This window comes from Microtus oregoni, unplaced genomic scaffold, assembly GCF_018167655.1.
Source record: "Microtus oregoni isolate MIOR12 unplaced genomic scaffold, Mior012 000001F_ref0000356, whole genome shotgun sequence".
Taxonomy (NCBI): Eukaryota; Metazoa; Chordata; class Mammalia; order Rodentia; family Cricetidae; genus Microtus; species Microtus oregoni.
The window spans coordinates 52,860,100-52,876,782 of NW_024543060.1; the positions used below are offsets into that span (position 1 = coordinate 52,860,100).

The window sequence follows — 16,683 nt, forward strand, 5'->3', positions numbered from 1 at the left end:
GTGAGATTTCCTTTCAAACCTCATCAGTGGTTCAGAGACTCATATACGTGAACCGCTGGGTAGGGTGACAGTGTTTTTTTCCTTCTCAAGAATCCATGTGAAAAGCCACAGTGTTACAGCCTTGTAGAAAAAAAAAAAAACCCTGGGTCTTTTAAACAAACACACCTTTAAAAATATGAGCAACTATGCACTTCTTGTACCATCAGAGCATAGTTATCAAATACTTTCATACCAGCTAAAGCTGCAGCTGAGCTAACACTACTTTTTCTAGAAAACAAGCCTCTGTCCATCACTCCCTGTTCCTCATACACAAGCAGAACTCATCCATAATAAAAGAATTTTGTGTGATCATTCTTCTGGAGGACGGAAACAGACTGAGCAATGAACCTTTTATTTTGTTTTATCTCCAGCCTTGTTCTTAGAAGACACTAATATAATGTTTACTCATCATGTTCCCCCTCAGATCATATTTATAAGTGTTACATGCTATTTATTAAGGCTGCTCAAAGGAAGGTGTGTCTATACACTGTGTTTTTTAGATGTTGTTTTGTTAACAGTTCTAGGATGGAGGGGCACAGTCTGTTTTCCATGTCCAGTGGGACACACAGAAACCAAATGCACCGATTCTCAATTGCATTCACGAAGTAGATGGGCTTGCATTTTGTTATCCTTAATAAAAAGAAATCCCAGGGTAGAAACTGAAGTCAAATGAAGAATGAAAGAGTGGATCCTAGCTGTGGTTTGCCATGCATTGTGCCCACAAGTGTTTCTTAAAATAAGTCAGCTTCAGTGGGTGGAGTTTCTGAAAGAGTTTCCTTGTCTCCTTTCTAATCCTCTAACAGTGAACAGAACTATATGTACTAGCCCTTGTTATCCGTGTCTCCCTTTATCCCCTAGTCAATGAAATGATAGGACAAGATTGTAGTGAACAAGAAGCAGAGAAGCAGACGGGAGTCTCACATACCAGAAAAATCTCCTTGAAGCCACTGAAAAGTTCTCGGACAACTTTTCTCATCTGGGGCACCAGTTTGAATATCCGCAGAGGTCTTAGGCACCGAAGGACCATCAGGAGTTGGGCTCCTGACTCAGCAGGCACATTTTGGGGCATCCAACAAAGAAATATCAGGCTCACCTAGAAGGAAAATCTCTGGAATTTATACTGTCTCTTTGGCTGTGCACATTTCCTTCCATTCAGTGGGGACATCATGAGTTTCATGGGGGACAGACACTCATAGCTGTGCACAGCATCTGCTCACAGTAAACAATGAGTTTATCCTATGCCTGCAGAGGTCTCCAAAGAAAGGCCTCTAGTGTATGGGGTAGTGGGGGTACCCACTCTGTGTATTCCCCCCACATCCCACCTTGTGTTTTATCTTACTGCTTTCTTAATTTTGTCCCACTCAGGTACCATTATGGGATTCTTTTCATCAAGGACATTGATTATTATCAATATGAAACCTCCACTCAAGGGAATTCTCCTTTTTCTTGCACTGAAAATAAGAAATTTCCAAGTCTATTCCTATAATTTCCCAATTTAATTGAACAGAACACTTGAATGGCTACCAGTGATAGTTAGAATTGTAAAGGATTTGATAACAAGAGGTTCAATAATTACTAACATGATTTATTTGACAAAAATATTTTTGCATTAAAACAGTCATAAGAATTATGGGATGCAAACTGGTTTGATGCTTTAGAGTTTATTAATGCAGTCTCATCCACACATAAAACTGTAACTGATATATATATCTGTAGATATTGTGATACTTTTAATATAGATTTTTTGTTTAGATTTCATGTTCATACCCTTTATTTACATACAATAGGTCATTATAACATATAATAGTTCACTATAATTTATTAAAGAATTTATGACAACTAGACCTCAGACATCTCACTCTTGTACTAAGGGATGCAAAAGACTATTACATTGTGATATTTAGAAAAGAAAAAAAACTTACTTACAAGATAGATAAATATGTCCATGACACCACCAAAGTCCCTGATGACAGCAGTAGGGGTGAAAAACAAGCCATCTGCCATAATCTTCAGATTAAGCTCAATGCTCATGAATATCACAAACACATACTCAGCAATCTGAAATGGGCAAACGGCACTTTGGTTGTAACAAAAACAGCAAAAACAGGGCAGTAATTTTCTACTGAGCTGGGAGCTAAGGTTTCTGCATAGTACCTGTAAAGTGGGTGCATGCATGACTCTCCGGAAGGGGGATTCAAACATCATGGAAATGCAAGAGCAGATGGTCACGGTGATCATGACCCAGTCCAGGTAAGTGACCAGTCCGAGCAAATCACTGCCGAAGAACAAACATAACTGAGAAATGCAAATGCTCTGCCTGTGTTTGCAAGGGCCAGGGACCATGGCTTTGGTAACTCTATCATGACCGGTGTTTGTAAAAACAAGTCTCCCATGGTATATGCCATCTATATATTGTTTGTGTCTGGTGTGTGTTTGTGCTACATGCTTATGTGTTCATTTACATATGTGAAGGTCTGAGGTAGATGCTGGATTCTTTTCCATCTTATATTCTTGAACCTGGGTCTCTCACTGAACCTTTATCTGCCCTCCAATTCTAGGATTATATACACAGGGGACCATATCTAGGTTTTTATAAGGGTGCTGGGGTTTAAACTCAGGCCTTCATGTTTGCATTACCCACTGACTGAGCCAACTCCCCAACCTAAAATTTTGTATTTTTATGAAGCAGAAAATAGCACATGTGAAGCTCAGATGTGCAGGGAAAAGAGAGCTTGTCATGCTTACTAAAGCTGGTGGTACTTTGTGTTTTTCACAGCTCCCGTGACAGGGTCTGTTTTCGATCTGTAAGAGAGAACAGCATATAAAATTCTTCAACACAACAAGCATGTTAGTAATCACAAGCATCTCTCCATCTGAACTTCTTTTTATAACTTCTATAAAATGACTATTGTGAGCTATGTTAACTGCACACCACTGTGGAAGGCAGAGACCACTGGATAAAAGAAAAATCAAAAGAATTCTCAATATCTTGGTTTTGGATTTGAGACTCCATTCAAGGATTTCTGGCATGACTTATCACAAAGCTAAACTTCAGCATTTGTTTAGAAATTGAAGATGCATGTGTTGCTAGTTTGAGGATATTCTTCATAACCATTTAGGTAGACACTCCATCGGTTAAAGAGAGTTCTTCACTCCCCACTCCGCTGTGGTCCTGTGGAAGAATTAATATGGTATCTCACTGGAAATGCATTCCTAAGGCTTAGTTTTGGGGACCCTGTGAGCAGTTGTCAGTGAGGCCCCGGTAGTCTTTTTATGTGCATTTCCAATTACAACAAGGTCTTCATCAGTCCACTCAGCTGTGTTGCTGACAAAAGGAGAATTACACCCTACTAAATGAAGTGGAGAATCAGTAATTAGATGTTAACATGTAGGCAGCCAACAGGGTAATTCGAGATGAAGACCTCACTTGAGCACCGATCAACTTCCACTGTCTTTTTTCACTTGGCCAAATCTCAGGGGTCCTTTAAAATTATGATTTCATACTTTAAATAGTTCAGATTTTTCTAGAACAGAAGAGGGACAATTGAATAGTGATCAGAAGAGAGTCACAGACTAGCTGGCATCCTTGAGTAAAACCATCAACCTCCAAAGACCTAAATGTCTTCTTTGGTTGGTGGGGAAGTCTATTAGTTACTTCCTTATTCTGTGACAAAATGCCTGACCAAAGCAACTTAAGACATAAAGGGTTCATTCTGGTTCACAGCTCCAAGGTATAGTCCATCATGGGGGGACAGTCATAGTAGCAAAAGCTTGGGGGCAACTGGTCACATTGTACCTGCAAGAAGCAGAGAATGATAAATGCAAACACTCTGCTTCCTTCTCCCTTTTCATTCTGATTGAGACTTAAGCCTATAGAATGAGCCAGCTCACAGTTAGACTGGATCTTCCTACTTTAACACACCAAAATAGAAACCCTCTTAGACATGCCCAAGGTTTGCACCCATGGTGACGCTGGATCCCAGCTGACCAACAATAATCAATCATTGCAGGAGTGCAAATACGGTGACACAGTATCCTGTGATACTGGGCCAGTTTGTGTCAGTTTTACAGAGATGCTTTACTTATACAGAGAGGTGGTGTAAGCAAGGGGGATTGTTCTGTGGTGTGATTATGAAGAACTGGAGGTTCACTTTAGAGATGTCAATAGTGTGTGTCCTTCTGAGTCCTGTGGACTAAGGGCTCACTCCAGGCCTCTTTCCTGCAGTGCAGAGACTATTTTGGGGTACATGTCTTCACATGGGCTTCCTCTTTGTGGGTTCATGTCTAAACTCCCTTTTCTTAGAAGGAGGTGAGATACTGGATCGGTACCATCTTGAGGATTTCATTTTAATTTAGCTATGTCTTCAAAGTTCCCATCCCCAAACATTGGCACATTATGAGATAATAGTGGTTAAAACATATAGATTTTTTTTGAAGAAACAGATTCAACAAGTAATGATATTATATGATATAAATTATTAACAAAGAATATCTGAGTACTTTAATGAGGGCACAGGGAAAGACTAGAAAGTTCTCCACTTCCCTCCAGGTCTCTCATGTGTGTAGGTATGTGTTATGGTGGGGGGATGCATTTGTGTTTATGTGGTGAAAGCCAGAGTTCAGCAGCCATTCTTCAGGCCTATTCTACCTTGTAGTTTGATATAGAACCTTTCACTGGGGCCTGAGGCTCACCGGTTAAGACTTCTAGCCAGTGAGCCCCAGGGAGCTGCCTGTCTCCACCCCTAGTGCTGGTGTTACAAGTGCTATGCCATCACGCCTAGCTTCTTACATGATTCTGGGGATCAAATGCAGGTTTACAGGCTCACCTGCGAGTACTTTGTCCACCAAGCTATCTTCCCAGTTCCATGTCAGGACTCTTAATATCTGTGATATGTACTTAAAATAACACTAGACAAAAATTCCTTTTATCCATTGGTTGGCTATGATAGTTGGTTTAGGTCTCCCCTGAGTTAGACAAACAGAGATGCTTACCCATTTCTTCCACACTGGTGGGGTTGAGACAATGGCTAGTAAGTTTTCTTCCCAATAACAACTGGTAATGCAAACACTAGATAAAACTCTTTGTTCTGCATACACAACTGCAAACAATGTGCTAATGCACTGGGTTATTAAATACTTTATCAATGGGAGCATCCTATAAATGTTACCTGCTTGAAACCTTTGTTTTCCACCTGTTCGGGAGCTCAGCAAAGAGGAGCAAGATGATTAATTAGCCCACAGTTTCTTTTGTGACCCCACTAGGCCTACCCAGTCCTTTTTTTTTTTTTCTTTTTTCTTTTGCTTCCTGTGACAAACTCCCTGCTGTTCACAGGACTCAGGTCAAATACCTGGTCCAAGCGCAGTAAGTGGCCCATACTTACGCATTGAAGCGTGCTCGGACCACCACGCGGCAGAAGTTTCTGAATCTGTGCTCCCGCCCCACGATGAAGAGCGGTTTGTCGAAGTACGGGTGGTTCTCTCGAAGTTCCTCTTCTTGCACTTTCCTTCAAGCGAACATTTGTGGGATCAGAAGAAGGACAAAGGAAAGAACCACTCCCAAATGAGAGCCTTGGGACACAGCCACGTGGTACCTTTTCATCTCTGCTTGTTCCTTCTTCTCCTGGATCATCTTGATCTCGCTGTCTTCTCTTTGCGCATTTCTGTATCGCACTGTATTTGAGTGCTAGAAGTAAAAGGTGTATGAGGGGTATGTACAGTGGAAGACTTTCAAAGGCTTAAAAGACCGTTTTTAAAATTAAAAGCAACGTTTCTATTTCTAAGTGCATTACTATATGGAGACCATAACATATACGATAGTTTATACTTCTCTCTATATACATATGTATAACGCTATATGCATATTTTTAATGGCCATGAGCATCTTCACAACTAAATTTCCCCTTTAAAATACAAAATGCTTAGCATATACATATTGAAATTGTATGGTGTGCTAGGCCCTATCATACTGCTGAGGTTATAGCAAAGGATTAAAAAATTAAATAAGAATAAATAAGTCTGAGGATATATAGTGTTGTACTTAGAAAAAAAGCTGAGGTTGTAGCTCAGTTGTTGGAGCTTTTTCTTAACGTTCACAAAGCCCTGGGTTCCATCCCCAGAAGTGCATAATTTGGGCATAGTTGTAAAACTGTACAGGGAATCAAAAGTTCAAGGTAATCGTCTGTGACATAGCGAGGTTTAGATCAACCTGGGCTACAACACACATCTCCAAAGCCATGTTCTTACGTGACGCTTAGGTAGACTGTCTATTTCTACTAGACCATTTCAACAAAAGAACCAAAAGAATTGCTCATTATTAGCTCCTGGTATTAATGGTCTCAATCTCCACAGCAGACATGGAATAACAGACTAGATTATATATATACAACCCACAGGATCCATTCAGTGTTAAGTATATGCATATGCTTCTAGGGATGACCACTTAGCGTAAATAATTCGGGGGATCATCTCTGCAGAAAACAGACTCCCCGTCTCTCGGCAGTCATTAATTGCATGTAGTTTCTTCATCTATGGGTAAGGCCTTGTGAGAGTTCCCCCATCCACACTGGCATGTGAGTTGGTATTGTGTTCAGCTCTTGTTTATGCCCGCTCATTGGTGAGATTCCATGGGTGCAGTTTCATATCCCGGCCCTCTGTCTCTTACAACCTTTCTGCTCTTCCTTCTGCACTTTAGCTGTAGGAGCTGTAGGGGGGCTGCAGTTGGGGCCAGGAACTCACAGCCAGTTGTTCTCTGCATTTGATCTTATTCTTTTTAACTGAGACATTTGTTCTGCATGGGATGTCTGTATTTTTTCGGGTAATGATTTATTTTTGGTTCTTAGCCATGTAACTTGCTATCTGAATTTCCTGATTGCATCTGGTTAGAAAACTTCTTAACACGATATAAAAACTTATGCATGAGAAATGTCTAATCAATCATTTAAATACACATTCATAATCAAGTTTCCAAAATCTAAAACAGCTTAGAACTCACGTCTTGAGTTAAAGTTTCAAGAGATTTGCCCCTGCTGATCCTCTGGCTGTTGGATCCATGTCTTAGTGACCTAGAACAACCACAGTCATCTTGTCAGAACATCTCAAGACCAATTCTTAACTTGTAATCAATAATCATGAGTAAAGGATTAAGTTTCCTGATGTATCAGAAATGACTCTTTCTTTGTTAAACATAAGCTTGTGGTCTACCCACTGGTCTTTGATCCCATCTAACAAGTTTTTAGATTTCTGTTCTTTCTGATCTTGAAAGTGAGACTTTGGCTATCACCAAGGAAAGAATCTTTGAAGTAAAGATTTTTAAATCTTTGAATCAGATAGGGAATTTCTTTATTGTTACCACCAGCAGCTAGAACCAGGTCCTCACCATGCCTGCCTCCCAACCAGGGTAGAGGCCTGAGCTTTGTACTGAGCTACACTTGTAAAGTCTTTCCTGGATGTCTCTGGAGTTCATCTTCCTGGAGTATTTACCTGCGCTCCTGGCGGATGTGATGCTGCACACTAAGGATTGACCTCTCCTTTGCTGGCTGCCCCTCAAATGATCCGCTCAGCATGCGCTGTCGAGTGCAAGCTCTTGCAAAAGAAAGAAATCCTAGATAAATGCATGGTTTGTACACTCAGGATGAATAATACATTACTGCTCCTGTCTCTTATTAATTTTAAGTAAACACCAATGTTAAGGCAAAATACAGCCAATAACACATAGAGGAAAATGACCTTTAGGCTTTGGGTCAGAAATACAAAGTAGAAATTCCACAGCCAAGAGAAGCTAAAAGATAAACAGAAAACAGCCCTTCTTCCTTGTCTTCTTCTTTCAAATTACCAGCACAAAATGATGACAAGCTTTTCTATAGGTATTATGTCAGCATCAGGGTTAGCCATGATATTTATTTCAATCTTAAACATGGAGGTCTCTGTAAGCCCTCAGGGAAGGTTTTTTCCCAGCTGAACCCCTGGAATTGTACAGTCATACATCTTCAAAAAAATGTTTGAATCCACTTAGTGCTGCCCATATGTGCAATGGGTATAGAATCATCTATTGGAGCAATGTGTAGTATTTTTGTTTTCATTTTGTTTTTTTGGTTCACATCTCTGAATTTACTTACTTATTACTACCCTTCTCCCAGGAGTCATCAATTGCCAAGAGCATCTCAGGTAGGGGTAGGGCTTCATGAAGCCCTTCCCCATCTACGCTGGGATTATGGTCAGCTAACTATTACGTAGGTCTTGTACATGAATTCCCCAGCTGCTGTGAGTTTATATGTTTAATGGTCCTGTTATATTCTGAAATTAATTTTTTTCCTGAAGATGTCCACTATTTCTGGCTCTTACATTGATGGAGGAAGGTCATTGGTTAAATAAAAAGAAACTGCTTGGCCCTCATTGGTTAGAAGATAGGTGGGAGGAGTAAACAGAACAGAACGCTGGGAGGAAGAGGAAGTGAGCTCAGACTCCACAGCTCTCCTTTTGGGAGCAGACGCCTCAGAAGAGACGCCATGCTCCCAGCTCCCAGGCAGATGAATCTCTGACCCAGGATGGACATAGGCTAGAATCTTCCCGGTAAGCGCACCTAGGGGCACTACACAGATGATTAGAAATGGGCTAAATTAATATGTGAGAATTAGCCTAGAAGAGGCTAGATAGAAATGGGCCAAGCAGTGATTAAATGAATACAGTTTTTGTGTTGTTATTTCGGGCATAAGCTAGCCAGGCAGCCGGGGTGCTGGGGACGCAGCCCTGCCACTCCTATTTCAACATTACATTCTTCTACCTCCTCTTTTGCATCGTGTCCTGAACCTTTGGGGGAAATTGAAATTGATAGGGCTGGCAAGATGGTTAAGGGATTAAAGCAATTGCTATGTAAATTTGAGGATGGGAATTCAGACCATTAGAACCCACATAAATGCCAGCTAAAGGGATCTTAGAAGGTAGAGACATGGGATGTCCTACATGCATGTACACACATATGCACATACACCTGTACACACTTATTCATCCATATACTCACAAATCTCACTGCAGTATACACAACCACACACATACAACAAGAATGCTTTTGATAGAGAGGAAGATAATCATAGCATAAATCCAATGAATATAAATGTATTACCAGAGAAAAGACCCAAAGATTTCTGCTGTTACTTTAGTAAGGAACAAGGATCACTCTGAGGAAATACCCAACTAACAGTTTACCACACAAGAGCATCTGTTGAGTGGTAGACGGAAACTGTACTCATTTCTAGAGCTACGATGATACCTAGAAGATGTGTTTCTAGGTTCAGCTCAGTTAACAAAAGTCAAGCAAAGTATCTAGGGTGGGTTTTTGGAAAATAGACTGAAAATCATAAAGTCATTTTGATAATGTCTGTTTGGAGTAAGTGCTACTCTCCTTTAGGTGTCTAGACCTCCAGCAATTTGTGTTCACTCCCATGATTTAACTCTCAGGCACTGTCATGTAGCTTTTACTATAAAAGAGCAATACTCAGCCCTTTTACTATAAAAGCACAATACTCAGCCCTTAAGCCATTGAGACCTAAGGGCCTTAAATGCAAAACACATCCAACCTAATTGGAATGTGTCTGTTTGAATGTGAGGGCCCTTCCTATAATGAAGACAGAAGAAAGTAATAGTCTCAGGCTTAGGATTTGTAAGCACTGTGGGGTTGTGTGTCCAACAACCCCAGCTGAAAATGGTTGACATTCCTGCTAGGAAGTGTGTTAACATACTTGCTGCTGTGCCTCTTGACTCCAGGCCCTGGTAGCCTCTGTTAAGCACTCTGTGCCCTCCCTGACTGAGTAGAGCAGCCAAGGTTCATGGTGTCCCTTCACTATGACTCCCTTTTCTCTCTTCCCCCAAGAATATGGCTGAAGGACTGAGGAAAAAGTTAGACCCCCTACTTCTTTTTTGTCTTTTGACAAATTTCTTTCTCTTTAGGTCTAAAAATTTCAGAAAATTATAGCAGAGGAGACTGGAGTTTCATTTCACATGGGAATTATGGTCTCTGGATGATTCATGCACTGAACAGGGGTGTTGGTTTTGAGTTCTGTATTGAAATCAGAAAACCTTTGCTCAAATGGGTTAGAGTAGCCAAACATTTGCTTTCATTTCCTTTCCCAAATTTGCTCCTATGTTCACAGCAGCATTTATAAGCAACAATTAAATGCCCAGTAACTATGAGTTTCTTATTAATAAGCAGCTAACTAACAAGCAGGAAGTCAAGAGATACTTTGGAGCCCAACACAGGCCCTGCTGGCTTCTGGTTCTTCAGGGGCAAGTCTTCATCTGAGTCTTCCTGCACCCTGAGCAGAATTTCCTGCTCACCTTCCTGACTTTAAGGCTCCCACATAATCTGAGCACAGTGAAACCAGGGTCATAGAACCCTCCCCTCCCCATGTTGAGAGGTCACCTTCAGCACTTCTTCACTTCTGTGTCTGTGTATTGTTGCTGCTAACTTTCTCTATGGTTGGTTTCCCCAACTGCGTCCCCTCCACACCTGTGCAAAATTAAAATTAATGCCTTCCCATCATCACTCTTTCCTTAAGTCTATTGTTTGACTAAATTCTCTGACATCACTTTCCTTTCATGGCGCATGCCTATAACAATTGAATTAAGAAACTAGGTAAAAGCCAGTCTTTCTAAGCTGAAAATCAAGTGCTAATATTCTTTTAGCAAACTGTAAAATATTTATCTGGGTAAAGGCACTGGTTGGAGCAGATTATGGAAAGTATGTTTGAAAGTTTCTTAAGGAATATCCTCCCACCCAAGTATAATGGAGGATTCTATTAAAACTAAAAAGTGAAACTCTATTCAAAGCGTCTTCAAGGCATGTTCTTTGTGGCTTATAAAATCTATTTATCTTTCAGCATTGTCTCTTAGGAAACAGGTAAGGATATAGATGAAACATTTTTTTTTTGTAGATACGTTCATTCTTCTAAAAGCATGTGGAAACCCTTACTTCTGCTGTACAATTAGAACAGAAACCAAGCTAATAAATGGAGGAAGACCCTCAGATAGGAGGCAATGATTCTGGAACAAGAGGGGGAGTAGGAACACAGGGGTGGAAAGAAAACCTGAAGAACAGTACTTTGTTTCTGAGACCACTTGAATAAAGAAACAGGCTGAAAACATGTCATGTTAGCATGTTCCTTTATACATTAAATAGATTCAGGCTTAAGCTGTGCCATGTTTATTGGTCGAATAAAATGTCTTGCTATTTTGGAAAGCAGTAATAATGGGGGCAAAGGTGTTTCTATCGATTGGATGTGGATGTTGGTCTACTCTCCTTCCATCTTTTTATTTAGTCTAAGTACCTGGCCCATGGTGAGTATCACCCCCATTCAGGATTGATCTTCCCACTTTTGTGAATGCTCTCTAAAATTATAAACCTGCCCTTAAAGATAGAACCAAAAATTTGTTTTCTAGGTGATTCTAAGTGTCATCAAGTTGACAATCAATCAATATAAACTATCACTCAATGGCTCTGGAAGAATCTCAATTTATCCCACATCTTGTGAGGCTCTGACTCCAATTGGTAATCATGCAAAATATGGAGGAAGAGAATGTTTCATCAATCCAAGGACATTCAGTGTTGTCAGAGGCCCAAGGCTAGGGAATCAACTATATGCTATGCCCAGATTTTTCACCAAAAAATAAGACATAGAATAAGGTGTTCAAATTTTCAAGTTTGGAATCATTTGTTATTAGTAAACCGGTACCTAACACAGTTGTTTCCATTGCCTTAAACCCTTTAACTTCCTATTATTCATCACAAAAAGATTAACACAGAACCTCAGGGCGGCTTCTAAAGTCTTGTTGACCTCCTCCTAATCTTATTATTTCTGATCTCTTCTTTTACCAGAAGGGATTCCATTCTTTCATGGCATTTCTCTTTGGTGACTCAGCTCTACACGTAGAGCAGACAGACTCTCAAAGTTCCAAGAAAGCAAGCAAGGTTGTATTTAAGGTTGGGTATTATTTTTCAGCCCATGAACAAAGAAAGCCCTCTACCAGTACCTGATTAATGAACCTTGAAATGCTGCAAAATCAAATATTTTAATTTGTCTGACCCATTTAAACTTGCAAAGAATGAAAGCCACAAGTAAAATAGAATGCCTTGGTTGGCACTTTTTGATGGTGTTATAATCTTAACTTTATTTCAAGGTGGAATACTGCATCACCCAAGATGAATAGGCTACATACCTAGAGTAGATAAGACGTGGAGACAGTAATAAGAAAAAGGATACCTCAGACGTTTCTTCTCATAAGTAGAAAAATTGTTTTTATCAGTGTTGTCTATGCACACTCGTGAAGGAGCATAAAATCAGATACGGAGTTGACACTAAGAACTGAACTCATTTCAATCTGTTAACCTAAGAGCAGACCCATCGCTGGGGACTGGATATCCATGTATCTCATCTTACAGGAATCTGTTGGCAAAAGAAGGACTCAGGAATGCAGGACATTGATCCCCCAACCTGACAAATGAATGTGCACATATTTCTAGGTGAGGGATCAATGTTCTTAAATGGCAAGCTATAATTTGCCAGTATAAATATTCAGTAATCTTTGTGTGTGTGTGTGTGTGTGTGTGTGTGTGTGTGTGTGTGTGTGTGTGTTGGCCACATTGAAGGATACAAGAATAGTCTTGGGAAGAAAATATCAATTTACTTGCTGCTCAGAGAAAAAACAGAGCTGATCGTATCAGGAAAGCACTTTAGTCTTCAGGCACAGTCTCTGCTTTGAGGAAACACTACACAGAGTCTCTGTATCTTCTCTGTATCTTTTCCTAATGAAGAGTCTGAGGAGGCTGTGCAAGTTTCTGTGTAAACTGGTGGAAAACTGTGTAAACAAGGGCTCTTTTAGGAAGTCTATCTAGTGGCTTAATATTAAAAACAACAACAACAAGAAAAAGCCTAAGTCTGCCTGCCTGGTTTCTGGAAGTGAGAGGTACAAGGGTCTGTCTAGTGAAAAATAATGAAGTCTTTTGTCTTGTGTGAGCGAGGAGACCCTCCATTATGCAGGCATATGTAATCTCTTTATTCCTGTTCCCTGGAGGAGAATTACAGAGAGGCATTTTCCTTTTCCCAGTTGGGGTTAATGTTATGCCCTCTCTACCTTTGAAAGTAAAACAAGATGAGGACCCCTGATGATGACTCAAATGTGGGAATATTCCTCAGCAAACACACATTCCCAGTTGCAAAAATATTACCCCTGGTTTCTTGCCAAGCCTTTGAAAAAAACATATGAAAGATTGATTCTTTTCCCCCCACCTCCCTGCATTGCCTTTGTGGTGTGGAATTTCAATTGCCCCTTATATGACAGCCACATATATAATCTTTTTTTAGGAGCTGGGAGCAGAGAATTGTGTCTTAAGAAATTGTCTCTATTTTTCTTGACATTACTCCATCAAAAATATTTTTAAATTGGCCCAAAGATGATGGGTATAAGAGCGATCTTTGGAGTTTTATTAGCCTTTAAACACCACTACTTGTTTATAGACACAGTAGCAGGGGGTCCTCTGTTCCTTTCTTTGTTTTCATGTCTTCTTTCTTAATGTTCCAGAACAAGGGTGTGGGAAAATCCCGCACATTCTGTAATGAAAGAGAGGCCTAGGAGTCTTCAAATTATTTTTACTCATTATAGAAGAGTTAGATTACATGACACCATCTGTAGTAAATGTAATTACCATCCAAAGGAATCTCAGTGTGACTTTGCAGAGCATTGAAGTTGAGGGTTTTTACTAAGATTCTGAGCTCCACAAAGTAACGTGCTTTAAAGTATTATCAGATGTTGGTTAATGTGATGTAACTACATCATAGACAATGGGTAAGCGGTTCTCTAATGGCAGTTATGTAAAATCACAAGTGGGTAGGAGTCAAGAGAAGATAGAATGGGTATTTCCTGCAACTGGCTCCTACCTGACAACATTGGGGTGACAGCGTGATCATCCAAGGTGGAGGCAACAGCAGATGGTAATGGGTGAGCCCCTGGTGATGGGCTCTTGCTGAGATGAGGTAAAGTTGCCTTTTTAATGGGGTGAGTACCCCACTCTTTAATTCAGCCCCATCCTGAGTGGAAGGATATAATTTTTAAGCAGAGCAGCAGGTTAGGTCTTCCCATTTCTGCCCTATTCATAGAAATGTACTTGCACATAGATAAATAAATGCATGGACAACCAATATCTCATTGTAGATTGAAAAGAAACCTGCAATGTCTTTATCCTACAAATGTGCCATAAATAAAAAGGAAAATCAATTAATGGGAAATCCATGTGTTTGAAGTGGACCTATTGAAGTACAACAAATAACATATAAATGCCAAACTATTCAATGGGGTACAAATTTTGAAACCAGCTACTATCTCAAAAGCATATATATTATAATGTAATGATGTAACTGTGTGTGTGTGTGTGTGTGTGTGTGCGTGTGTGCTACTTGCATGGAAGTGTGCGACTTCCTCTATCACTATTGCTTTATTGCTTTGAGACAAGGTCTCTCACTAAACCAGTAGATGCTCATTTGGGCTAAACTATTTGGCCAGTGAGTTCTTGGGATATATCTTTCTCTACCCCTTCAATACTTGGGTATAAACATGCACAATGATGCCTAGATAGCTATATAGGTGCTGAGGATTTGAACTTGTGTCTTTAGACTTTCAAGCAAGCACTCTTACTCACTGAGCCAACCCCTGAAGATGTTATATAATCTGTACAGTCCAACTTTCCCATAGACATGAATTTTAATTTTCTATATTAGTACTTTGTACTCCAGAGGCAAAACAATTAGAGCAAGATCCTATTAAAATAACTCTCATATCCAAACTCTACCTTTCTCAGGATGTTGTATGACTAGAATCATCCAATGTGAATCATTTAATCTTTCAGACTAACTACTTATGAGTAGTATGCAATTAAATTTCCTCCAGGTCTTGGTAAGGGCTTTTCTTTTTTTAGTAGCGAATAGTATTCCAGTCGCTGGGACATGCCACAGTTTATTTTATCTAAAAATTTCTTTTCCTTATTTATTGTTATTATCACGTGTGTGTGTGTGTGTGTGTGTGTGTGTGTGTGTGTGCGCAGTGTTTGTGTGCCAGCACCATAGTGCATGTGTGCAGGCCAGAGGACAGACTTCAGGAGCTGGGACTCACAACTCATGCAGGTTTGCACAGGCAGAGATTTCCCCACTGAGCCAAGTGTGAGAATTATCAATAAAGCTACCCTAAATGTCTGTTTACTACAGATATTTACATCATTATGTGTCCCTGTGGGTCTATAAGGAAAGTAAAACTACCAGTAGCAAGATCTAATCACCATGACCTTAACCCACAGCACCCTGCCAACTCTTGGGTTTAGCATTGTTCCAGACATGGACTCCCCCGCCCCCCCAAATAGTTACACATCAGACACTAACTCAAAAGAAAAATGCAGTGTTTTGGTTGCTGCAGGTAAGATACCACCCAATAAAGTATCTCTACAATACATTCTTTTAATTCGACTTGTGGTAACCTCCCTTTCCATGAGGAGGAAATGTTCCTGGAGGCCTAGGAGACCTTTTTACATGCTCAGCGGTCATGTGAGCACAGTCCCATATTTAACTGCTTTTGTGCCTTAAGCCTCTGTGCCTCCTTTGTATCGTGCATGACCTTTATGGTTTGGGGCTAAGAATAAATAGAATAAGCACAGTGATGCTGAGATCATCAGTCTGATAGCCAGCTGAGATGTAGTTGAAGTGACTGACGAGCAGGTGGCATTTATAGCATGGCTATACCAGCAAAAGGAACAGTCATGCTCCAGGCTGGATGGAACAGGACAGCAACAACAACAGGTGGTTAAAAATTTAAAACTTTGAAAATTGCTTATTTCTGGAGTTTTCTACTTTATTTTTGACTGTAGTGACTGATATTTTTCAAATGAAGATTATGTGGCTATGGAAGGGAAAAACTGTATTTACATTTTATCACTTTGAAATCTTTGCTATTTTTGTTTTACACAAATATTCATCGATACTTCATATTTTATCCTTTTACTTTATAGTTTCTGAATAAACTTAATTTGCATCTATGTCTTCAGTTTCTTTATCTATAAATAGTATCTTGTAATTAGTTTTCAAGACTAGGGTCAAGAAATGCTAAGGCAAAACCAGAAGTAAGCAGTCTTAATAGGACCATGAAGATAAGTATTTATGTCATTAATTTCCAATACTCCTTTCTTAAAACTTTGGCTTATTCTTGCTAAATGTTGGTTATAAAATGATTATTGTTGTCTCAGGAGAGAGAACCAAACTGAGTGCCTCAAGGATTTCCATCACTTTCCTCTCTTTTCCAGGGTCATTTGAGGTGTCTCTCTCCTTCAGCTGGAGCTCACTGAAGAGGAGAGTGAAGCCACAGAGGGTAGGGTTGGGTAGATGGGATAATTGGGATGAAGCCACACACTTGGTTCCTCTCTGTAGTGCTATGTACACTGCCTTGCTAGACACGCTGGGAGCTGCAGAGAGAAAAGCATGACCTCATCCAAGTTTGCTGAATGGGAGGGCTAAGCAACAAGATGGTGCTTTGAAAAGCAGAAGTTGCTGAGTGGAGAAAAGTAAAAGGACTACAATGCCTGACATGTAGGAGATGCCACAGAAATCCTCAATGGAT

General features: G+C 40.1%; 1 protein-coding gene across 4 annotated transcripts in view; it reads right to left on the minus strand.

Annotated features, from left to right (window-relative positions):
* Nucleotides 1-16,683, minus strand: part of Nalcn (sodium leak channel, non-selective) — a 255,068-nt gene that overhangs the window by 34,640 nt on the left and 203,745 nt on the right. For all 4 annotated transcript variants that reach the window (XM_041666485.1, XM_041666494.1, XM_041666477.1 and 1 more), the window contains 8 exons: nucleotides 7,519-7,620; nucleotides 7,031-7,100; nucleotides 5,631-5,722; nucleotides 5,421-5,543; nucleotides 2,785-2,841; nucleotides 2,194-2,314; nucleotides 1,966-2,097; nucleotides 965-1,132 (listed from right to left, as the gene is read on the minus strand). In XM_041666485.1, coding sequence (XP_041522419.1) covers nucleotides 965-1,132; nucleotides 1,966-2,097; nucleotides 2,194-2,314; nucleotides 2,785-2,841; nucleotides 5,421-5,543; nucleotides 5,631-5,722; nucleotides 7,031-7,100; nucleotides 7,519-7,620 — 865 coding nt within the window. The remainder of the gene's footprint in view (nucleotides 1-964; nucleotides 1,133-1,965; nucleotides 2,098-2,193; nucleotides 2,315-2,784; nucleotides 2,842-5,420; nucleotides 5,544-5,630; nucleotides 5,723-7,030; nucleotides 7,101-7,518; nucleotides 7,621-16,683) is intronic.